General features: G+C 33.1%; 1 protein-coding gene across 7 annotated transcripts in view; it reads right to left on the bottom strand.

Moving 5' to 3' along the window:
* Positions 1–27,087, bottom strand: part of ADK (adenosine kinase) — a 528,728-nt gene that overhangs the window by 164,478 nt on the left and 337,163 nt on the right. For all 7 annotated transcript variants that reach the window (XM_053207898.1, XM_015067729.3, XM_053207897.1 and 4 more), the window contains one exon: positions 5,019–5,189. In XM_053207898.1, the coding sequence (XP_053063873.1) occupies positions 5,019–5,189 (171 nt within the window). The remainder of the gene's footprint in view (positions 1–5,018; positions 5,190–27,087) is intronic.

Raw genomic sequence — 27,087 nt, 5'->3', positions numbered from 1 at the left:
TCACCTGTTTTGTACCTTAAATTCACATATGAGTGAACTCATATGATATTTGTCTTTCTCTGACTAATTTCGGTTAGCATAATACATTCTAGTTATATCCACATTGTTGCAAATGGCAAGATTTCATTCTTTTGATTGCCACTAACAGTTGACATTTTGAAAATTTACAGTAAGCACATGTTTGATTGTTGTTTCTGGGGTAAGAGGGAGAAAGAAAGATAAAACAAACCTACTTGCATGCCCTGAGAAATCTATTTTACACTTCATTGCATTTTGTCCTGGGGCGCCTCGATGGTTCAGTCAGTTAAACTTTCGACTTTGGCTCAGATCAAGATCTTGCGGTTCATGAGTTCAAGCCTGCGTCAGGCTCTGCACAGACAGCGTGGAGCCTGCTTTGGATCCTTTCTCTCCCTCTGCCCCTCCCCCCACCTCTCAAAAATAAACATTAAAAAGAAATAGAAATACAATGTCCCTTTTTTCCCCTGGAAACTTAAAGATAGTTTATTACCAAAGTATTCAAGGAGAAAAATGAGAGATGAGATTAAAGGAAAAAAACAAACAATGCCACACTTGTTTTTTATAATCAAATATGGAATCTTATCCTTATTAACTTTCATCACTCAACTGGTATCTCCAGTTTATTAAAGTTTTCAAAAGTCTCATTTTGACATTCAACTTACTTGATATTTGTTAAAGTATTGCATTATCTGCATTCTCTGCATTTGCATTCTCTGCAAATACAGCTTTATCTGAATAGTTGATAGCTGAGCAAAGCTCAGAGTAAATACTGAAGTGTATCACCAGAAATCTATTTATTTATCAGCAGACTTTTTGAGACTGGTTCAAGAAAACACCAAATATGTCTAATTGCCTCATATCCAATATTTATTTTCCTCGGTGGCTCAGTTGCTTAAGCATTTTGGCTCAGGTCGTGATCTCATGGTTTGTGAGTTTGAACCCCGCATCAGGCTCTCTGCTGTCAGTGCAGAGCCTGCTGCAGATACTCTGTCTTCCTCTCTCTGCTCTTTCCCTGTGCACATGCATACACTCTCTCTCTCAAAAATAAACATAAAAAAAAAAAGTAAAAATTTATCCAGACACGACTTGTAGCTTGTCATTTTACAACTTCCTCTTCTAGGTAGGGAAAAATGATTCTTTTAATAATCTATACTATATATAGATTATAACAGTATAATGTCTCTACTAGTCTATAAGTCCTAGTCTAACTTTACTAGTTGGTAGCATTAATTATTTAAACAAGGTGGGAAAATATATGTAAGATAAAATTTCACCATTCTATTTTAAGTGTTCAATTCAGTGACCTTAAGTACATTCATAATGCTGTGCAACCATTTATCCATTTCCAGACCTTTTTTGTTATTTCACATAGAAGCTTTGCAACCATTAAAAATAACTCCCTTGGGGCGCCTTGATGGCTTAGTCGGTTGAGTGTCCAACTTCAGCTCAGGTTGTGATCTCACGGTTCGTGAGTTCAAGCCCCACGTCTGGCTCTGTGCTGACAGCTAGGAGCCTGGAGCCTGCTTTGGATTCTGTCTCTCTCTCTCTCTCTCTCTCTCTCTCTCTCTTGCTCTCTGCCTCTCCCCCGCTTGCACTCTGTTTCCCTCTCTCTCTAAAAAATAAACATTAAAAAAATTAAAAAAAAACCCTCCCAATTCCCCCTTTTCTCCAGTGCCTGGCAACCAATATTCTACTGTCTCTAGAATTTGACTAAATACCTCATATAAGTGGAGTCTTTATAGGAAAATCCAGTTGTCTGTGTATGGCTTATTTCCCTTGACATAACATTTTCAAGATCTATTCATGTTGTATCACATATCAGAGTTTCATTTCTTTTTAAGGCTGAATAGTATTCCATTTTATGTATATACCAAATTTTATCTATTCATTTGTTGAGGGACTTTCTGTTTGTTTCCAACTTTTGGCTATTGAGAATAACACTGCCATAAATATTGACATACAAGTACTTGAATCCTTGCTTTCAGGACTTCTGGGTATATACCTATCGGTGGAACTGCTGGATCATATGGTAGTAATTCTATGTTTAACATTTTGAGGAACCACCCAATTGTTTTCAGCAGCAGCAGCAGCAGCAGCAGCAGCAGCAGCAGCAGCAGCATTTTACATTCCATTCAGTAATGCAAAAGGGTTCCATTTTCTCCACCTCCCTGGCAATATTTTTTTCCTCTCCATATATTTGAAAATAACCATCCTAATGTGTATCAAGTGGTATCCCATTTTGGTTTTCTCTAATGACTAGTGATGGTGAGTATCTTTTCATGTGCTTAATTAGCCATGTGTATATCTTCTCTGGAGAAGTGTTTATTTAAGTCCTTTGACAATTTATGAATTGAGTTGTTTTCTTGTTGTTGAGATATATATTCTGGATGTTAATCCCTTACCAGATATATCATTGCAAATATTTCCTCTCATTCCATGGGATTTCACTTAGTTAAAATTTTTTTCAAGTTTTTATTTAAATTCCAGTTAGTTAACATACAGTGTAATATAATATTAGTTTCATGTGTACATTATAGTGATTCAGCACTTCAAAGTGGCCTCATAGAATGAATTTGGAAGTCGTCTTTCCTTTTCCATTTTTAAGAATAGTTTGAGAAGAATAGGTATTAACTCTTCTTTAAGTATTTGGTGGAATTTGCCTGTGAAGCCATCTGGCCCTGGATTTTTGTTTTTTGGTTGGTTGGTTATTTATTTATTTATTTATTTATTTATTTATTTATTTATTTATTTTTATTACTGATGCAATTTCTTTGCTGGTTACCGGTCTGTTCAAGTTTTCTCTTTCTTCCTGTTTCAGTTTTGGTAGTTTATACATTTCCAGGAATTTATCCATTTCTTGTAGGTTGTCCAATTATTATTGGCATATAGTTTTTCATCATACTCTAATTGTTTGTATTTCTGTGGTATTGGTTGTTATTTCTCCTCTGTCATCTGTGATTTTATTTATTTGGGTCCTTTTTTATTTTCTTTTTGATAAGTCTGGCTAGAGGTTTATCAATTTTAGTTATTTTTTCAAAGAACCAGATCATTGATCTGTTCTATTATTATTTTTTTTAGTTTCTGTATCATTTATTTCTGCTCTAATCTTTATTATTTCCTTTCTTTTGCTGGCTTTAGGCTTCACTTTCTTGATACTGTCCTTTGATGCACAAAAGTTTTTAATTTTGATGAAGTCCAATTATTTTGTCTTGTTCTTGCTGTGCATTTGGAGACTTTTCTTTTTTTAAGTGAAGGCCATTTTGATATCATCAGCATTTTCTGCAAACCTAATAATCTTGGGCCTCTGTTCTTTTCTATTCTTCTATGTCTATGCCAAACGTTTGGCATTGTTCTCTGGTTCTATAAATGCTTTCCATCTTTTTTACACGTGTTTAACAAATGTGAGCTCTTATTAAAGAATTTTCTGTGCTCTGCAATGTTTGTTTTTAAGGCTCCTCCCCATTTTCTTCCTAATTATGGTCATTTGATATTATAAAATCAGAACTGAATTTTTGATGGTATTCAATCATCTCAGGTTGTCTTTGATTCTAAAATCTCATTCTTTGCAATGATATTTATTTTTTTAAAAAGTTTAAGAAATTTTTCTTCTTAAAATACAGAGCATATATTTAAATATTGCCAGTCTCATCTTTTCTGACTACAAAGAACTCTGAGTTCAAATATCAATTTCTCCCAAGGATTCTCAACCATACTGATGACCAATTCTTCCATGTTAATTTAAAAGGCCAGATTAACACTTTTCCTAATTACTTCCTTTAATCCTTCAGAAAATAAAATCAGCCATAAAGGAAATGTGAAATGTAGATTTTAACCAGGTGAAACTTCTAGCAGATACACAGTTCAAGGCTATTACCACTATTTCTTGCCATTATATCAGTTTGTGAATCATCGAGAATGTAGTAGTTCCCTTCAAAGTGTCTTTGAAGATATTCACACCATATTATTTTCTGTAAACCACTAAGGGGATCTCATAAATTATTTCCACATCAAATTTATTTTATTCTACACAGACAACAGTTATCTTATTTAGGTACAAAATCAGTGAATATAATCAAACTACATTACAACTATACAATTCAAATCCAAATGGACTAGTTAGTACAACATGTTCACTTTACACATAAAAACCTGAGGTTCATGAAAGTTAAGTGATACTGCCCAGGTCACAAGAAGATATACTGAAGGTCTCTCTCTCTCTCTTTTTTCCCCCCTGTTTTATGGATGTTTAAAGTCTACAGGTTAAACAAAATCTGTAAGTACTAAATGAGCAAAAAAACCTCTTTTCTACTAATTTAGAATGAAAGAAAGTATAATTTTAGTAAACAAAAGAGCTGTAAAAGTTTAAATTAAACCCCATTTTATCACCTTCAAATACAACATACAAATATTAGCAAAAATAATATTATTAATAAAAAATTTAATACAAATTATACCAACATTTACCCATAATCTATTAAATAGACTCACACTTTGAATAAATGCTTAAATTCATAAAATATTAATTTTAGGCCAAATGCCCCTTACCTTAATCCATGAAAATTTCAGAGGAAAACATTATTTTACTGGTCAGAAACAAGTAAGTTGATGACCGAAAGGAGTGATGAAAATGATTTTTTTCTGGATTGTGGTCATGGCTACATGTCAGGCATGCATTTTCAAAAGCTCATACAAATGTACAGTAAAATTTAATTTTACTATATGTAAATTATAAACCTCAATAATCTAACCCATTAAGAGACAATTTTTTATTATGATAGAAATTAATATATACCAGAGGAAATACTAAAAATCCTGAATTACAAACTCAAGACATTTTGTTGTGCAATTTTCAATTCTATTTATGCAAATATTTCAGTTTTTACTGATATATTTCTAAACTTATATACAAACCAAAAAGAGAAAAAAAAGAGAAAAAAACCACCCGCACAAAAACCCCGAAAAACCACCAGGTACTTCTTTTTTTAAAAAAGTTAACTCACCGTCTCATTTCCAAAAAGTATGTCAACGTAAGGCATAACTTTCATCAATGATTCCTTGTAGAACTGACTAATAAATGGTGCAGACAGATTCAAAGTAAAAATTCTGTTGTTTTCAGAAGCGTGGTTAGCCACTTTTAATACCGACTCTGGGGAAACTGTAAGAAAAAAGCCCTGGATAAAGAAAAAAAGGAGGGGAAATTAAAAATGTCATCTCCAGAGTCATTCTCAGTCAGAATAATAGAAATCTATAAAAAATGCAAAAGTCTACATAATACAAACTTTAAACTGCAGTTATAAAATGCAAGGCAGAAAACAGCAACATCTGATTAGAAGAAAAAAAACTATCATATGAGTACAATATGCTTAATATGTGCCATTATGTCAGAGTATAACACATAACTTATTTCATACTAGATTTGTATACTAAATATGGAAAGAATCCTGGGAATCCACATAAGTAAAAAATATTTCAAAGCCCTTATTCAATATAATAATTACATTTAAAATAGAAAAATAGTAATGAAGGCAGATTGGATCCTTGTAGCTTCTTAGAAACAATTTGGATTCTTATAAGTGACATTATATTTATTAAAAAATAAAATTAGTTTCCTAAGATCATAGCTTGTTAGCTTATGAAACACCTACAGGGTTTTTTTTTTAGGAAGATTCTGAATTAGAATTTTCAAGTAATGAGAAAATAATTCAGTAATAACAGAAAAATATTTTAATTAAAAAATATAGTCATGCTTTCTACATAAAAGAAAGTATAAGCACAGACATGGATGCTTACATAGGAAATTGGTTTGAATGATGCACAAGTGGGTGAAGGAATACACAAAAAGCAACAGACGATAAAGTCGGAAAGGCCAGCTGAGTTAAGAACACAAAAGACCTTCAGTGGCAGGTCAGGAGCCTATTAGATGGCATGGGGACAGATGATGGGTAATGATGTTTTCCTTGAAAGAAAGGAATAACAAGCCTGTACAAAAATTTAAAGGAAAGTTAATCTGGACAGCAACAGTTAAGACAAACAGAAAATCGTAAAGGAGAGAACAAGAGGAAGGCAAATGAGGTCAGCAGAAGTGATGACAGAGAAATCCAACAAGGAAAATTTCAAGAAGATACTTTAAGGTAGCCAAAGCTATCAGTGGGTAGAGAAACAAAGTATGAGCAAAAGTCACTGGATTTGATGATTAAGTGCTTATGGTGTAAAGGTTAAAAAAAAAAAAGCTATTAAAGAAAGAATGATAAGAAAGCAGGGGTTAAGGCTATAAATTATTTTGGATGGTTTATCAATGAAAAATAATAGAATCATCTGAAACACAGGCAAAATAGGTAAGCAAAATTAATGTCCCCCAGGACAGCTTATATTTGATGGTACTTAGATTCAAAGGACCAGAGATAATATCCCTAGTTTGAATAGGTAATAGAAAAGAAAAGAACAGAAAGACATTTTAGTGGGGGGAAGAAGACTGGAAGAGTTGCTCTTAAGAATAGGGAAAGTTTGAGCATTTTTGCTCTTCAACAAGAAGGATCTATGGGAGAAACAGAAGAATGAAGAAGCAAGATAGGGAGGATGATTAGAAGGAACAAGAAACCAGAGGAAGTAAGGGCAATGGGAACAAGAAGGAAAGAAGAGCTAGCTTGTAAATGGAAGAAATAACCTTGAAAATGTAACGGAAACTTCTTTTAAAATTACAAAAAGGCTACTGAAATACTCAACTACAACTGAAGGACTAACCATTTCCATTGTGCAAACTTACAAAAAGGCTACTGAAATACTCAACTACAACTGAAGGACTAACCATTTCCATCATGCAAACTTACAAAAAGGCTACTGAAATACTCAACTACAACTGAAGGACTAACCATTTCCATCGTGCAAACTTACAAAAAGGCTACTGAAATACTCAACTACAACTGAAGGACTAACCATTTCCATCATGCAAACTTTAAATACTTTAAAAAGAAAAAAACTCTTTTCTATTATATAAAAATTAGAATTTTAAAAGAATATTAAAAAATTAATTTTGAGGCAGGAGTCATGTATACTTGAATTTGAAGGGTTTATTGCCCTGATAAACTCAGAGGTATTGAGAGAATTTTATAGTATAATTGTCTGTTATTAAAGTATTGCTAATTAAATTCTAATAAAAATGTTTCCCTATTATAACATATTTTTATATTATTTAAAAATCCCATTTCATTAATTCTTTACCAATATTCAACTATTCTAAAAGATAACAAATCTTAGTCTTAGGTAACATTGTTTTTTGAATGTTTTCACTTTACTTTTTTAACCAACCACCATGTCACTTGCAATCTATGAACATCCAAGCTGTTTCCTTTGCTATTTTTGTCACTTGGAGAATTAAAATGAACAGTTTATATAGCATCTTGTCTCCATAGTAATATGTATGTACTTGCTTTTTAGTCTTTCATTTAATGAGGAATGTTTAAAGCTAACCCCCCTCCCATTTCTCCCCAAACTGTTCCAGCATGAAATAAAAACCTCCCAGAGCTAGCATTCTGCCAGCTGTGGATTAACCACAGACAGCCATAGAATGGTCTACACAAATAGTAACCTGGTCAAATAATTAGGCTTCTCACCAACTTCAGACTGAAAATTTGATCTGTGCTAAAATACATCTGATTGTAATTTAAGGTACTGAACAGTATGTCCCTGGAGTCTAAATTTGGCCTCATTCCAAAAGTGTGTATGTTGTATGTGTGTTTTACTTTAAAATGCAACACAAGATTATTGTGATGTGGACAATATAACTTACATGTTAATTTTATAAAGAATATACAAAAAACTATCAGTTTGTAAGTGAGGAAAATTCACAATTTAAATTAATTCCATTTTTGAATAGTCTCTTGTTTTACTTTAAGTAAATATTTAGTATTTAAACAATTTAGGATTTGTGTTCTGTTATAGTGCAAAGACTTAAAACTGATGCCAACCATAATTTTTCTTCCTTGATTTATATCCTTTGCTAGGCCATATGTTCTAGACTGTATTATCACCAAATATAAAAACAGTGCCATTATAAAAAAATTTTTTTCAGGTGTCAGATTTGTAATAAAAACAGGCCAATAGTTTATATGGCTAGAGTTTAGAAAAATACTCTGTATAATCAATAAAATCTTATGATTTTTCTAATTAGGGATTTCAGTTTATACAACAGTTAATCCTATTACTCTTTGTCCCTATGAGCAACCAAAAGCAAATCAGATTCTAACACTTAAGAAATCTGATAATATTAATCAGTATTGAGAGTGAAGCAAGACGATTTTATCCATTAAAATGGAAAAGAAAACAGAACAAACAGGCAGGAGTGAGAGGGATGGCAAAAGACAAAGGTGGAGCCAAAGAATCATTTTAGCATAGCCAAACTTAATGCTTAGAAATCTCAAATACGTGTGACTGAACAGCGTGGGTCCACTAACGCGTGGATTTTTTTTATAAATACAGTATAGTCCTATAAATGTAGTTTCTCTTCCTTATCATTTTCTTTTTTTTTTAAGTTTATTTATTTATTTTGAGAGAGAGAGAGAGAGAGAGAGAGAGAGAGCAGCAGAGGAGGGGGAGAGACAGAGGGAGAGAGGGGGAATCCCAAGCAGGCTCCATGCTGTCAACACAGAGCCTGAATCGGGGCTCAAACTCACAAACCGTGACATCATGACCCGAACCAAAGTCAAGAGTCAGATGTTCTGAGCCCCCCAAGTGCCCAGTATAATTTTCTTAATGCATTTTCTTTTCTCTAGCTTACTTTATTGTAATATATATTAATAGACTGTTCATGTTATAAGTAAGGCTTCTAGTCAACAGTAGTTAACTACTATTAGTTCTTAAGTTTTAGGTGAGTCAAAAATTATACACAAATTTTTGACTGTATTGGGGTTTGACACCCCCCAGCTCCTGCGTTCTTCAAGAATCATTTGTACATAAATTTGTCATCCAACTACTCTAAGAATTTCTCTGTGTAGTTTAACTACTACAAAAGAGAACGTAAGAAATTAAACTGTTTAATACACTAAAAGATAAGGAAAGGAATTGCTCTTCTTGCTCTTTGCCAGTACATACCTTAATTCAGGACAATCATTTGGGGCTCTTTTTAATTGTCCTTACCTAAGTGCACAAATTTCTTTTTATTATTTCCATTAACAATTACCCGAGGAATAGATGTGTGTGTGTGTGTGTGTGTGTGTGTGTGTGTGTGCGCGCACGTATGCATGTACATTGTAAAATTTAAGGATGTGTAACTCTTGGAAATAGAAAAATATTGATTAAAAATGGACTAAAGTTACACAGAGTAACCATGCCTTATAATTATCAATTGTGAATACAGGGAGAAAAAAGACCCTTTGTTTAGAAAAATACTCTAATTAGAATAGAACAGGGCAGAAATAGATCATATTATTTTGAAACACTCAAAACAATCTATTCGAACCTATCTACATATATATATGCATAAAATTTCAAACACAGTAGTAGTAGTAGTAGTAGTAGTAGATGTAGGTCAGAATTTGATCTATAAATAATGAGTAAACACTGGATTTTGACTAAAGGTTAAAAACGTGTAATTTAGTTTCCTTTCTTGCAAACACAGAACTATATAATTCTAGTTTGATCAAAGAGTTTTCTTTTACTTTCTTAAAAAACATAGACCATCTACAATAAAACAGAAGTAAATATCAAACTTCTGGAGTGGGAATGACTTTTGAGCCTAAAGAGAGAAGATTATCTAAAGATTTGCTAGAGAAAAATTAAGACTATCAGTTGATTCTCTTCCAATCCTTGGAGGGGTTAAAAAAAAATCAGACAAAGACCAGGAAAAATGTCTACAGTAAATATGACAAAGAGTTAATATCTTTAGTCTATAAAGAAGTTTAAAAATAGATTAAAAATTAAACAAACATTAGGACACCAATAAATATGAGCCAAGAACATCAAAAAGCATTCCATTAAAATAAATATGCTAGTAAATAAATACATAGACAAGTATTCCTCACTAGCAATTAAAGAAATAACATGGTGAAAAAAGGTTCTTCAATGATGAAGAAAGGTTGGTGAAATTAATATACTAATACTGCTGGTGGGAGGACAACTAACACTGTTTTTCAGAAAATAATTTGAATACACATGAGGAACCATAAACAAATTCATACTTTTTGACCCAATAATTTTATTTATGAGAGTCTACATTATGGAAATAATCCAAAATATGGGAAAATACACATTTATCAACATATCAGCATACTATTTATTTTACTGAAAACCTAGAAATAATGTAAATGCTTAATGATAGAGGAACAAATAGTCAAGAAAGAACTGGCATATATACCTATGTTAAACCTGGCTGTTGATCATTTAGAATATGGCTAGTTCAGAAAAAAATGTGGCTAGTAAAATTGGAGACCTGAATTTCAAATTTTATTCAATTTTAATTTAAATGTAAGAAGCCACATGTAGCTAATGAGCATATGCAATGTGGCTAGTCCAACTGTGGAAATTAAATTTTAATTTAATATATTGAAGTTTAGAAATGGAAGCAGTGGAAAATATTTTTCTGCTAAACAACTTTATTGTTTTGGTAGGGCTACATTTCATTTTGATTATTGACAATTTAGTGACTGAATTGATTACTGTAAATTTAAGATAGACAACAATTTCAAAGGCTTAGCATGAACAAAAGAATGTCAAAAATATAATAATTTTATATAATTGCATGTTGAAATGAAAGAGATTTTAGATATGTTAAATAAAATACATTATTAATGTTATTTTTACCTGTTTCTTTCTACATTTTCAATTTGCTCCTAGAAAATTTTCAACTATATGTGACTTGTTCTATTTCCATTGGACAATGCTCCTCCAGAGAATAATATGAAAAAATTTTTAAATTATGATTATGAAAACTAAGTAGAAAAGTGGGAAATGTTTACATCAGATAAATGTTAAATGAAACATAAGACATACAAATAGTGTGTACAAAATATGGTTATAAACTACACTAAATCAAAAGGACAAAACTAGAAGAGAATACACCCACAGTAAAAATGGTCAAATGTGAGCAGAAAAAATTATGGATAATTTTAATACTTTTTTATTTTTCAAATTTTGGTGATGCTGTTCAATTCTCTTCTGATAAAAACTACTTAAAAGACAAAATATTTTGTCATTTGAAGTAAATTGCTACACAAACAAGAGTTGTTTATAGATGGTGAGAAGCTTAATTCAATAAATAAGAATGAGAGCAGATAAACAGCTAGAAGTAAGTCCATTTTATTTCTTCAAGTAGATGGCTGGAAAAAGGAAAAAAAAACTAAATATGAGATTAGTGACTTTGGTAAATATAAATCACTATTCATAACAGCAAAAGAGAAAGTAAGAAGGATGTGTGGTAACAGAAAAATATTTAGACAACCAAAAGAATGCCCCCAACCTAGACCCCCAATGATAAGAGAGGGCTCAGAGTCCAGATGCTGTTTCTCAAGACATATAACTGTTGTCTGTTCTAAAGAACATATTTAGTCTGTTTTCCATAGCAGGATGGAGGTGCCATAGTAACACTTGTCAGAGAATGAGGTTGAAAGAATGAATAAATGAGAAGTAAAAAAAAAAAAAAAAGTGTATACATACACACACACACACACACACACACACACACACACCCAACCATATAGTATGTTTTCTTCTTCTTCAAAGGATCTACATGTTTTATCCATCTCCCAGAGTGTAAAATGTATCTCCTTATAGGGGTGGGAAGATCAAATATGAATTATGACAAAGCACAGTTCCTATGTGCTTTTAAGGAAAATGTTGACTTTGACAACCATTAAGACAATGTGTAAATTGTTTACAATTACAAAGTTATGATGTATACTACTTCCTACCAATGACAGCAGTGGAATCAGTAAAAGAAAAAGCCAGAACAAATACACTAGCAAATACTTGTTAGCACTGACAATATAATGCTTCAAAGGAACAAAATAATTTACCTAGGTCTTCCTGCCTATATGGTTCCTTTTGGAAGCAGCAATGAGATCACTCATTCCAATATATTTTAATCTTTTTAGGGATTAGAATACCTGCAATCTTAACTATTCCATGAGCCTAGAAGTTAGCTTTTCTTCTATCTGAAATAATCCCCTGAAAAAGCATGTAATAGGAGGCAGCAAGACATAGTGGAAAGAAGACAGGTTTTAGGGGGACATACATAGGATATTAATCACAGCTTTGCTGAAAGTGAAAGGCAGTATTAGGCATCCTGCAAGTCCATTTCTAGGGGAAAAGATAAGGAAAATGTGGTAAATGCACGCTATTATATAGAGATTAAAAGCAATAAACTAGAAATATATACATCAGATTGAACAAGCTATATAGTTCATACTTTTATATATTGTGTATATTGTAAACATGCATCTAAAAAATGATACATTTTCAAGGATATAAAGTTCATATCAAACACGTTAGAGTTCCCATGGTGAGAAGAGGAATGGGATTAGGGATAAGGAATGATATGAAAAATAAAATAATAAGAGAGGAGCCATGTCTAAGCCAAATGAAAATAATCTGACAGGATCCATTCAATTCTCAGCACGAGCGAGTTTAAACAAACCAGTATACTAACTCTACACTCAACATGGGGCTTGAACTCACGATCCTGAGATCAACAAGAGTTGCGTGCTCTACAGACTAGGCTGGCCAGACACCCCAACAGTATACTTATTTTTAACAGTTTTGTCCATCAGACTATTATTTAACTGTGATTTGGGGTTATCTAACTTCCTGAGGCCTCACTGTTCTCATCTGAAAAATGGGAATAGTAACACCTATCAAGGTTGTTGTAAGAATTAAATGAATGTTTAATACAATGTTCGGCATGTTGTATGTGTTTCACATATATTTCCATTTTATTATTATTATTTATGTAGTACTATGAGGAACATTAGAAAGTTTTAGTTTTTGCACGAATGGTGAATTCTACCTTATAGCTGTTAGTTACAATGCTGAACAAGAAGTATGCTCTTAAACATCCTTATACAGTTTGGTATTTCCTTTGAAATACAAATACATAAAACAAAATCCATCACTGCCTTTCCAAAAGCTCTGTCTGCCTCCTCTCTTTCCTTGATTTAATCATCCTATATCCTGCTGACAGACTAATCACCCTAATCACTCTTCTTTTCCTAGCAAATTAAATCCAAATGCCTCACACCCCAGCATTCAAAACTCTCCACAAAATACTCCAACTTACACAGTAAACCAGCTGTAACCTCTATTACTCCACAACATATGTCCTTGCTTCAATCATACAGAATGATTTCCTTCTCCTGAAATAAGTCTTCTGAATCTTTATGTTGTTCCCTCTATCTGAAATATCCACTACCTCTACCTGTTTGAATTTTACTCCTTCATCAAGGTCTGTGTAAATCTAAATTTCATCCCACAAAGTCTTTGTTCAACAACAGATGTACTCATTCCTCTTTGAACGTCCATAATATGTAATATTATGAAATAAATAAGACAATTTTATTTTGTTTATCTTTAAACAACTTACATTTGCCTAGCCTCCCTTGCCTGACTGTAACCTTAAGTGCAAGCATACTTTAAAATATTGGCTCCAGTACAAAGCAGTGTGTATGGTGTACAAATAATTTAAAAATATGTGATTAAATTTTTACTGAGACTCTACCTAGATTCCCATGTAACTGAGATGCTATTTTGAAAAAAAGAAAAGGAAAAAGGACAGCTGCGTTTTCATATCCTAAGAGAAGATTATATTCATTTTAGAGTTGGACAACTCTCTAGTTCAGAGGATCTGAAACTTCCTCAGCTCCCAGCACCCTTAAGTTATAAGTGATTTTTTTTTCCCTATGGTGCTCTAAGACATACCTAACAGTTCTAGTTTCTATTTTTATTTATTTTGGGGTTTTTTGTTTTTTTTTAACAGGTCCAAATAACCTAATAAGTACTGAGAAGAAACAACTTAATAGCTGGCTTAAGAAAATCATACATATAAATTTAAAAAATACTTTTTACTTCAAAAAAACCATAAGACTTATTAATGGGATATGATATGGTGCTTATGGGCATTGCACAACTCTTTAAGCCTTGGATTTGAATTGAATAGTGTAACCCTCATTTCCTGTTCTGCACTGATTTTCAGGAGGTACTTGCTGTTTTTTAATCATGGTAACCAATCCCAAAGATAGGATATCATCCCAAAGGAATGTATCGCTATCTAATGTTGAAACTGTGCATTACTCTGAGATAAATATAGTACAGAACTCTTGTGAATTTGCTGCAGTACCCTAGGGTATCTCAGTGTACAGCTTGGGAACTATGGCTCTAGTTGAAGAAAATACTGTGATAAACATTTTTACTTGAACGAGCTAAAGTCCTTCTTGGGTATGATTCAGAGTATTTAGAAAATGGAAATAGTTTACTATGCATGAGACAATAGAAGTAAATCTGAGTACAGGTGGCATTCTGGGGAGCAGAGCTAAGAGGATTTTACGGAGATGGCCCCTGACTAGATGATGGCAGTGGGATATCCTGAAAGTACAACACAGCCAATGAAAACTTGCCTGTGGCTGGGATGCCCCAATGACTTTGGTAATGGTGATACCTAGTCATCAATTTTCATTTGTTTTCTATCCTATGTAATGTTATAATCCCTCTGTCCTAACCTAACCTTTCTATAAAAATTAGCTCTTCACCTTCCAAATATGTGTAAATAATTTTTCATTTTTATGCTCAATAAAGTGTAAATTTAAGAATTATTATCTTTGTCCCCAAATCCAATGTTTAATGCCCTATCAATTTTTAACTCTTTAGTAACTCTTCCAACTATGCCATCTTTCTCATTAATACAACATTAGTATGAATTTCCCATTAATATGCCCTCATTACTTTCTAAACACTACTGGAACAGTTTCCTTTCTTTGCTCCAAGACCTTAAATGGCTCATTTCCTAACAAGACATTTAAGCTCTTGACATGGCATTAAAAATCCTCTAAAGTAATCTATCTTTCCTATATTACCTCTGATGATTAATACAGAGGTATTACCTATATTATGGATATATAATATCTGACCACATAGGTCTTCCAGCTAGCCTAAGTAGAAATCCTATACTTGCCTATATACTTTCATTTGCTGGTGATATTTATTCACTCACTAGAATCTGTTCTTTACCTTCCACTTGGTCAACAAAAGCAAGGTTTGTAAGTGTTTTCTGTTGAAGGCCCAAAAGAAAATATTTTAGGTTTGTGGGTTGGATGATTTCTATTGCAACTGTTAAACTCTGCTGTTGTAGCACTAATGCAGTTATAGACAATACATAAAAGAATGAGCATGGCTGTGTTTGAATAAAACTTTATTCACAAGAATAGGCAGTGGGCAAAATCCAGCCCAAGAGACATACTTTGCTTACTCCTGAACTAAAGGAAAAAAAAGAAATATACACTACTAAGTGGAAATGAAAACAACTACTCAGATAGAATGTTGAAGAGAACATTGACAGGAAATCCAATGTAGGGCAGTAATGAGAGTTAGCTTCCTCTTAATAATACAGAGCATGAAGAAATTGAAGGTGGGTTTAGAGAGAGAATGAAACTATAATTACATTTCCTAACGTCCTATCTTGAAATGAGAACATCTGACTATTTTCTAGCTAGCACCAATACAACACAATTCACTTACATTTGAGTATCACATCCAATTTCCATAGGATACTGTTTTATCTTATTTTAGTTGTTGTTGCTTCCCATCCCTACCCCTCAATCCCCTTCAGTGCTTCTCCCTAGTAGAGGAAGTGGTGGAATGTGTTAATCAAGCTAACAAATGTTTGCAATGACAAGTTTTGAATTTTTAAAAACAAATCATAATTGGGGTGCCTGGCTGGCTCAGGTAGTAGAGCAAGTGACTCTTGATCTTGGGGTTGTGAGTTTAAGTCCCACAATGAGCACAGAGATTGCTTTTAAAAAAATCATAATCATGATAGAAGTTTGAGGTTTACAAACCAGGCAACTGTAGACTACAATTAAAATATATGGTGGCTTCTTTAATTGTCAAGGTATTACAGAGAGAAGTGCTCTTCTAATTCAAACTTTGGCCTACTTTTTGGCAAATTACTGAAATAAACACTGCTATTCCCACATTTTAAAAAAGCGAGTGGCACAAATGAGCTATGTTTTTTTTTTTTGTCTTTATTTTTACGTAGAAGTAAAAACTGGAGTAGTATGTCCCCTTAAAATATAAAAAATAGTAACAGATAATAGAGTAGCATGTGATAGTTAAAGAAGCAACTGGACTAGAAATTCTGGTCTAGGTTTTAGACAGGCTACTTTCAAACATTTGAGAAATATATTTAATCTTGATGAGCTTCGGTTTTTTCATTTACAAAAAATACACAAAAGATTGGGTGGATAATATTCAGAGGCCCTCCATCTCAAAAATAATAGAATTCAGGGATGCCTGGCTGTCTCAGTTGATAGAATATATAACTATTTATTGATCTTGGGGTTGTGAGTTTGAGCCCCACATTGGGTAAAGAGCTTACTTGAAAAAATAAATGAAGGAGGCATTAACAAAAGTAGAACACAGGTTTAAAATTAACTGTTAATTGAGGTGAGATTCATAGAACATAAAATTAACCATTTTAAAGTGAATACAGTGTAATTTAGTACATTAAGAATGTTGTACAACCATCACCTCTAGTTTCAAAACATTTTCATCACGCCAAAAAAGAAACCCTCTACTCATTAAAAATTTGCTCCTAGCCATTGGCAACACTAATCTGTTTTTTGTTTCTATGAATTTACCTATTATGGGTATTTCAAATAAACGGAATCATGCATTATATGATCTTTTATGTCTGGCTTCTTTCACTTAGCATAAAACTTCTCAAGTTCATTCATGTTGTAGTATGTTGTATATTTATTCCTTTTTATGGCTGAGAAATATTCCATTCCAAACACATCTCACAATGTGTTTATCCATCTATCTGGTTAGGGATATTTAGCTTATTTCCATAATTCATTTCTTTCATAATATTTTTAGAAGCAATAAACAATACACATGTACATGTCAAAAGTGCACTTTAAACACAGGCAAGAGCTAAATAGTCAATAAATGCACTTATATGGACCTTGACATTTTCTTTTTAGGTGCTGCGAGCACATCAAAAGGAAAAGGATTACTTTCAGACTTGAATAACCTCTTTATTGCTGAAGCCAACCCTGATCGCTACCTGATTAATATCCAACCACTCACAGTAGGAGCACAAGGAGGCAAAAAGGTACAGATAACTCTTGAGACACTAGCTATGAAAACCGTATGACACTGAAAGTTTGCATGTTAAATGAAATATTATTTTTCAGACCATATATTACTTAGACATTGTCTTCTGGCTATTAGTAAGTTATACGATTTGATATAATTTTTAAGATAAGAATGACTAACATGTATTTTTATTACTGATATTAGGACAGTGGTTCTAAAAGTGTAATTCCTGAATCAGCAGCTATAGTATCACTGGTAACTTGGTAAAAATGAAAAATTTAGGTCCCACCCCAGACCTAATGAATCAGAAACTGTGGGTGAGACATAGCAATTTGTTTTCACAAGCCCTCCAGGTGATTTTGACGTATGTTAGAAGTATGAAAACCACTGGTCTATAATAATGAAAGATCCATTCATTATCCTTAAGACCCTATCCAGCATAGAGAAACTAAAACTCTTCATGAAGATGGCAAAAAAGAGACCCACTACAAAATATGAAAACTGTCTGTAGTGAAGGAAAAACAGACTGTGACTTTTTGTTCCAAGAAGTAGCTCTAACATTATCTAGATAAAAAATTAGAATTCTAGATATGTCTCCTGTAGCAAGGGAAGCAAAAACAAAAATAAACTACTGGGGACAACATCAAAATAAAAAACTTCTGCACAGCAATGAAAATAATTAATAAAACTAAAAGGCAGCCTACTTAATAGAAGATATTTGCAAGTGCCATATCTAATAAAAGGTTAGAATCTAAAATATATAAAGAACTGATACAACTCAACACCAAAAAAACAAACAAATAATGCCATTAAAAAATAGGCAGAAGATATGAACAGACATTTCTCCAAAGAAGACATACAGATGGCCAATAGACACATGAAAAGATGTTCAACATCACTCATCATCAGGAAAATACAAATCAAAACCACAGTGAGATATCACCTCACACCTGTCAGCATAGCTAAAATCAGAAAGACAAGAAACAACAAGTGTTGACAAGGATGTGGAGAAAAGGGAACCCTCATGCACTCTTGGTGGGAATGCAAACTTGTGTGGCCACTGTGAAAAGAGTATGGGGGTCCCTCAAAAAATTAAAAATAGAACTACTGTATGATCCAATAATCACAGTACTGGGTATTTGCCCCCCAAATATGAAAAAACTAATTCAAAATGATACATGCACTCTTATGTTTATACCAGCATTATTTAAAATGGGCAAATTATGGAAGCAGCCCAAGTGTCTATTGATAGATGAATGGATAAAGAAGATGTGGTACATATACACAATGGAATATTATTCAGCCATTGAAAAGAATGAAATCTTGCCATTTGCAACAACATGGATGGATGTAAAGAGTATAATGCTAAGCAAAAGAAGTCAGTCGGACAAAGACAAATACCATACGATTTTACTCATATGTGGAATTTCAGAAACAAAACAAGCAAACAACGGGGAAAAAAAGAGACAACCCCCCCCCCAAAAAAAAACAAACCTCAGACTCTTAATTTTAGAGAACAAACAGATGGTCACCAGAGGGGAGGAGGTAGGAAATGGGTGAAACAGGTGAAGGGGATTAGGAGTACAGTTATCTTGATGAGCACTGAGTAATATATAGAATTCTGGGATCACTGTATTGTACACCTTGAAACTAATATAACACTCTATGTTAACTATACTGTAATTAAAGTACAAATTTAAAAAATTTTTAAAAAATAGGATTAGTTTGCCTGTAACTATGACATTGGCCTGAACACAGCCATTCTGCTATTATTTGGTTCATATATGGGCTTCCAAGTTATCTCCCATGAAACGAGGGTTCTGCAGTTAAAATATTTAAAATTGAACCTCAGGGGGCGCCTGGGTCGCTTAGTCTGTTAAGCGACTGACTCGACCTCAGCACAGGTTTTGATCGCACAGTCGTGAGTTCAAACCCTGTGTTGGGCTTTGCACTGGGCATGAAGCCTACTTAAAAACAAACAAACAAATAAAATTAAAAAACAAAAAACAAAAAACCTCAGAGCAGTTGCTCTACTTGTCCAAAGTCATGCAACTACTGATTTGAGGAGGCACTAGAATTCCAATCTACTGTCTCATATATCTGCTTACTTGTTTATATACACCCCTGCCATGTTCCATAAATAATAAGACAACTTAAAAAAACAAAAAAAACGACCAGGGAGAATATAACTCAGATTAGGTTAAGTTTGGGGATAAAATGAAATACATAGCACAGGAGTCTTGGATTAACTCTGAATCTGTTTCTAAGTTTCTTGACTGCCAAAGCAAAAAGTAAAACATCCAGTTACCTGACTTTCATTCTTGAAGAGAAAGTAACACTTTTGTATGAGGAACATTTGGTTCTAAAACATACTTCTCATATTATGCTTGACATATTGAACACTGATTGATACAGAAGACTCTGTTATCTCTAACAACTTCTCATTAGCAAGTTCAGTCTTTACTGTGCCATTCTTCAGTGAAAGACTATGGCCCTGATATTAAAACAACTCAGTGAAAGCAGTGCAAGTGGGAGTAAAAAGCCAAGTAAATAGTTCTCTGATGTCCAAGCATAAAACTTGGGAGTTTTTGAGAAAAGGATAGACTATCTGTTCCTCAAATAATCCTCTATCATTATCAATTCTCTAAAACAGGATGAGAAAATATTTACAGAGAGTACAATTTGAGGTTGTACTCTCTAAGAGTTTTCTTATTTGGTACATGTTCCATAATACCATGCCACCCACTCTATTACATGAAGAATAATCAATGTATTTGTCATGGAAATCTGCTCAGTGGTAAAATCTTTATGATTTACTATAAGAAATTACATTACTATTCTATAACACAATTTGCTCAAATAGCACTTGCTCAAAGAGATTTTCACCAACAATTCTAGGTAGTACTACAGTGTACTCAAGTACTCAGTGTACTTGTCATTTTGATTTGGCTTTATTTATTTTTAAACATAGCATTCATCACTACCTAACACTATATTATACATTCACATATTTATTTTATTTATTCTCTGTACTATTGGAATTTAATATCTAGCAGGGCAAGAACATCTGTTTTATTCATTATTGTATCCCCAGAGCAAAGTCGGGCATGTAGTTAGAAAAAAATTTTAAATATTTTTTGAATGAATGAATTTACTTAGACTGGACAGAGGAGCAGAAAAAGAGATGGTATAATGTTAAAACACATTAATAAAAATACCAGGTAGCTGAAGCAATGGTTGCCACCTAAGTCTTATCTCTCTCCAAGACAATACAGAACAAGGATGGAAACATAATAAAAACACCATGTCCTCAGCATAACCTGGTGATAAAAAGAATGCCCAAGAGCAAAATACCTATAATTAAAAAGAGAAAAACCATCAAGGTCCATAGTTAGATCTCTTACATTCATGACTCACCCTGACTCTATCCTAAGGCCCTGTGGAGAGCAAAGGTAGTTTAAGAAAATCTGTTGGGTAAAGAGAAGTTGGTAACTGGGCCTAAAATAATCTAAAACTACTGTCAGAAAGATGATATCCATCCTAAACATGAAAAATATGAAACAAGTATCCAAGCAGATCAGAGGAAGACATTAAAAGTACACAAATTTAAAGGAGCATTCTTTGAAATGTACATTTCCTGAGGGAGAGTAAAAAGGTACAAAAGCAGCCCCTTTGGCTTGAAGATAAAAAAGAAGGAAATGAAGATAAAAAAAGCAAAGGGGCAATTTTTACGTTTTGAAAGAGAGCACAAAGTTGGAGAACTCACAATCCTTAACCTATCCCAGAAGAAAAATATACTGAAAACAATTCCTATCCCTCTCCACAAAACAAATCCACTGAAGAATCTGCACTTTGAGGGGCACTTGGTTGGCTCAATTAAGTGTCTGACTCTTGGTTTCGGCTCAGGTCATGATCTCGTGGTTTGTTAATTTGAACCCCACAGTGGGCTCTGAGTTGACAGTGGGAAGCCTGCTTGGGATCTCTCTCTTCCTAGCTCTCTGCCCATCCCCCACCACTTGCTCGCTCTCTCTCTCTCTCTCTCTCTCTCTCACACACACACACACAAAAAAATAAATAAACTTAAATTTTTTTTTACAAATCTGCATTTTGATTCACTGATGGGAGAGCATACTGTTTTTACTAGGAATCATTTAAAACAATATAATACCACCCCCCTCCACACACACACACACACACACACACGCCCTCCCACACCGAACAAGAGAAAGAGTAGCAGATAGCTAACAAACATCAGAAATGAGAATTAATACATATTAACTGAGGAAAACTCCAAAGGAAAATCAACCCAATACAAAAGAAAGTAACAAGGCAATGCCACAAATGGAATTCAAAATATTCAAACAAACATTTGAAGATATGAAAACCCATCATGAATCTAAAATTCCAAAACCAAGAACAGAAATAAACGAAAACCACAAAAACTGAATGGTCTGAATTCAGCAACAAGAAAGGAAGACAAAGATAAAATCAACTCAGAAATGAAGAATAAACTATAGGGTGCTCAGGGAAGGAGAAATTCAAATGTAATAAGGGCAGGAAACAAAAAAGAGAATGAAAATGAAAATAATTAGGAGGTAAAAAGTCAGAGAAGAATAATGGAAACAGTAGACAGGGAAGGGAGGAATAATATTTGTTTGAATCCCTCTCTTCTCCCAAAATACAAGGGAACAAAGTTAATATTTAAAACTAATATCCCAGAAAACTTTTTAACAATAAGAATAAGTCTGACAATGAAATGGCCCACTGGGTACCTAGGGAAATAACCCCCAAATGAGCAACCTGTAGATGTATCAGGGTGAAACTATTATATTTCAAGAATAAAAACAAAATCCTCTAGACCTCCAGGTCGAACAACCAAATATTTTATAAAGTCAAAATAATTTGACTGGCATCAAACTTTCCCAAAACCAACATACAAAACAAGGCAACAAATGAGCAGCAAAATTTAAAAAATTCACTGAAAGAGTAAACCAATTATTTTTATATCCAGATGAACTTTCCTTTAAATATTAATACACAGGGGCGCCTGGGTGGCACAGTCGGTTAAGCGTCCAACTTCAGCCAGGTCACGATCTCGCGGTCCGGGAGTTTGAGCCCCGTGTCAGGCTCTGGGCTGATGGCTCAGAGCCTGGAGCCTGTTTCTGATTCTGTGTCTCCCTCTCTCTCTGCCCCTCCCCCGTTCATGCTCTGTCTCTGTCCCAAAAATAAATAAACGTTGAAAAAAATTTTAAATATTAATACACAGATTTTAGGTAATTCTGTCCCCATGAATTGTTTTGAAGAGTCTATTAGAGGAGGAGTTTTGATATGATGGTAAACATTTAAAAATATATACATGTACATCTATTGCTAAAATAAAAATAGAGACAAGGGTAAAACAGTAACGTACAAATTTTATATGTTGGGAAAAGCAGAAATAATGTAAGTAAACAAAACTAAAAATGATGGAGAGAGAAGGAAACAGAGTAAGATGAAGGGCTGTTATATACATAACAGATGAGAGTTAAAGTATACTAACCCAAACAGAAAAACCAGATGGTAAAAGGTTAAATAAAATAACAGGGGACTTAGAAAAGATCATTTTAAAAAGTGTAAGAATAATGGTAACCACTAAAACAAAAATATAAACTGTCCTCAATAAACATAAACAAAACACTTTTTTAAAATTTAAAACCAAAACTGTGTTTTTCACAAGCAAACTTGATGAGTGAACTGAGTGGTAACACTCAAAAAGTCATTTCTCTTTAAGGACTATAGATGCTCAATGAGGAACAAGTATTATTGTTTCTGGCAAATAGTAGGTGACTAAAAAAAGTATATGAAATGAGATGAATCTTTATTTCTGGTCAGATGTTGCCAGTATCCTATTTTTATTTAGAAATGCTGCTCAAAGAAATGCCACACTTTTGCTCTAATCAAATAGAATAGGACCTATCTCATACCATAAAATATTATTGATTCTTCAATATTTATTTAAATGCATTCAATTATTCAAAAGTCAGATATTAAGGAAAACTTATTAAACTATTGATAGATTTTAATGAGAAATAATTAAAAGATGTAGAGCTGGTTTTAAGATGGCATTTCTGATGCCAAGAGTCAGCCCACCCCTTTTCCTGACTAGCACTCTGGCTTAAGTTCAGTTGAGTAGAATACTGGAGAATCCAATCTTCTCTGGAGAAACTAGTCCTGAAGAAGAAAATCAAATTATCTCTCCTATGAAAAAGCTGTCTTTTACTTGAATACTCCAAGGAGGTCCAAATGTCTCAAGTTGTGCCTGGTCTAACCAGGTATTCAATGCATCACTCCAAAATATAAACAGACAACTAGCATTACCATGTATTTAAGAAGAGTGTCTAACAAAAAGTGAAGATACAGAAAAGGAATCCCAATGAGACAGAAAACAGAGAAAATGATGAAAAGAAATATAAGTAGAGGATTGATCCAAGAAATCAAATTACTAACAAAAGTTATAAAAAGAAAGAACAGAAAAGTTGTAGGACAGAAATTAGAAAAGAAACGTTTAAAAATCCTCCAGAACTTCCTTATTGTCTAGATTTATAGGAACTGGTAGTTAATGCAACAAATGAAAAGACATTATTGGTAAGGAAAATTTAGAAAATCAGAGATAAAGATTATAAAATGAGTTCAGAAAAAAATCAGATCACATACAAAGGCTTAGGAAAAAAAGAGACTTTTCAAAAGCAACATTTGAGGTTACAATATAATACAACAATCATTCCCCAACTTTTTAAAAAAAATTTTTTTAATGTTTATTTATTTTTGAGAGAGAGACAGAGTGTGAGTGGGGAGAGGGCAGAGAAAGAGGCAGACACAGAATCCAAAGCAGGCCCCAGGCTCTGAACTGTCAGCACAGAGCCCAATGCGGGGCTCAAACTCACGAACCGGGAGATCATGACCGGGGCTGAAGTTGGGAGCCTAACCGAGTGAGCCATTCCCCAATTCTAAATGAATTTTTCTTCCTAGAATTCCCTATGCAGCCAAACTATTCATCTAGAATGAGAGAAAATGATGGTGATATTTTGAAATATTTAGGTCTCTAAACATTTATCTCTCTTGTATTCTCTCTCAGAAAGTTAACAGAGGATGTATATCTTCAAAACAAGAATTTAACTAGGGAAGAATCCATGGGATTCTGGAAACAAGTAGTCAACACAGATCAGAGATGAAGGGAATTTCAGGATGATAGTGAAAAAAGGCACTGTATGATTTTTATCTCAAATTAGAACCAACAAGACTTTTATAAATAGCTTAAGTAGTAACAGATTTTTCTTGTGTCCATTTTGAGCTGATAGAGTATTCAATATTTAATTGAGAAATACTTATACATTATCAAATTTTTACTATTAGAATTTCATAGGGTCATTATTTTAGGTGACTCAATGTATCACATTTTTGAAATAAAAAGACCACATTCCATCCACATTTCTCCATTGAGAAATATATATAATTCTTCTTATAAATAAAATAAAAATTAAAATAATCACAGATATATGGATAAAAACCAAATCTAACGTCTAATGCCTGAGTGTGTACAACACTATTTCCACCCTGAGGCACAATCTGTAAGTTACTAAGAGAAAAATCAATAGAAGTTTCAAGCTAGAAGAAACTTTTGGGATCATCTTCTTGAATCCTACCAGGAGAAAACTAAGACAAACATCAACCAACTGACTTGCCCAAGGATCAGAAACAAAAACAAAGAACTGTGTGATAAGACAGAGATGAAAGATATTGAAATCTTTGGCCTTTGGATCAAAACTTCCTATTTGAAATAGGAGATTGAAGGTAGGACATTAGATCAAAGATTTATTTTTCTCTAGCACTATGAAATAACTGTAACCATGAAGGCTTAAGTTAGGTTCTGAAGCTTTGTTTTAATTATGGCAATGCATTCTGGGTATCATATGCTACCTTGGGATATAATATGGTACCATCTAGTTATAAAGAGAGAATATAAAAAGACAAAAGACTACATTTTCAACTGCAATTTTCTTTTGTATAATTGAATTTGTGGCTGTTGGTAAATCCCTGGCAATATTTTGTGGGCTACCATAGTTCTATGTTATCATTAATTACATAATATATACCATATGTTGAACCTATGCAGAGTTAGTATATAAATATCTTTAAAGAAACATACTGATAAAATCAATATTGTAATGAATGCATAAAGAGGTTTTTATTTCCTCAAACATTTTTATCTAATTTGGAAAGTCTTTTCTAAAACATGTTTATTTTTTTATTTGCTGAAATATTTTCCAAATTCAGAAAAAAGAATAGATATGAAAAGAAAGAATAAAGGGAAGGAATTTTTTAAGTATATAGATTAGGATTGGAAAAAGGATTTATTTTCAGAACTACCAGTTAAAATATGGGTTTAAATATTATTACATTAAGCTAAAATTGATGTGGGCTATTTGTGATTTAACAAAGTTATAAAGCTGAAATCATTTTATATGATTTTAAAGAATTTCTTAAAAGAGCATTTCAAACCGTACTATTTTATTCCTACTTACACAAGACTTTTCTCTACCTGATTTTAATGGTTTCAGTAAATTAGATATAATATTGTATCTTAGGTCTAAAAAAGTTCTGTGCATTCCATTTCAATTGGATAAAATGGAAATTGGTTTAACTCTGTGAGTTAGCATTTAGTAGTTATGCACAGAACTCAGGGTGAGCCATCACACTGTGATCCAATTGAAAAATAATCAGAAAATTATCCCATCCTGCTCTGAGTCTGGCACAATAAGGGCAGCATTTTTAGAACCAGATATATCCCTGTTTCAAAGAATACTGTCAAAAACAGGGTGCAGAGGGAAAATGGTTTCTTAAAATCACAATTAAAATTTAAACGTGCCAAAGGTTTTTTCATATATGTACACACACACAGTTTAGTCTATATACTACATGTATACTAAGGGTATCTGTACCCCTCCTCAAGTCATTGTCCCAACTGGGAATAAGTCTCCTTTCCTCATTTCTCTAATCTCTTCCCAAAATTGATGGCCTTCTTTTACTGATACAAATTTGCTGAATTTATCTGAGTAGTATTTTCTTTTCATGCTTATCATATAAACTTTCTGCTAAGTATATGCTAATGTATCTTTTGACCTCAAATCTACCTTAAAATTTTTTTAATGTTTATTTTTTAGAGTGAAAGAGTGCATGCATGAGCAGTAGGAGAGCAGAGAGAGGGAAACAGAGGATCTGAAGCAGGCTTTGCTGACATCAGAGAGCCCGGTGTGGGGCTCGAACCCATGAACCATGAGATCATGACCTGAGCCAAAGTCTGATGCTCAACCAACTGAGCTACCCAGGTGCCCCAACCTTTTATATTGTAGAACTCAATATCTGATTGAAAAGATGACTAAGCATGTAAGCAAGGTGTTCTATGTGAACTCTTTTATTATAAAATGTGTAATTACATTCTCTGTGAGTCAAACTATTATGTTGTGAACTCAAGAGGCATTTCAGTCTTACATTGTTACTCACTTAGCAAAGATCCAGGTAACAAGAACAAGAACAAGAACTATAACAATAGCAGCAGTTATGCTTTTTAGAATATTATATGTGCCAGGCTCTTTCTTAAGTGTTCCAAATATATTACCTCATTTAATCATTACTAAACTCTAATCATTACTAAAACTCTAAGAGATAGGTACTATTATTACCTTATTTGATAATTTTAAAATTAAAGTATAATTAACATACAGTACTTAGTAGTTT

This window comes from Acinonyx jubatus, chromosome D2, assembly GCF_027475565.1.
Source record: "Acinonyx jubatus isolate Ajub_Pintada_27869175 chromosome D2, VMU_Ajub_asm_v1.0, whole genome shotgun sequence".
In the NCBI taxonomy this organism is placed as follows: domain Eukaryota; kingdom Metazoa; phylum Chordata; class Mammalia; order Carnivora; family Felidae; genus Acinonyx; species Acinonyx jubatus.
This window is presented reverse-complemented; position numbering and strand designations above follow the sequence as displayed.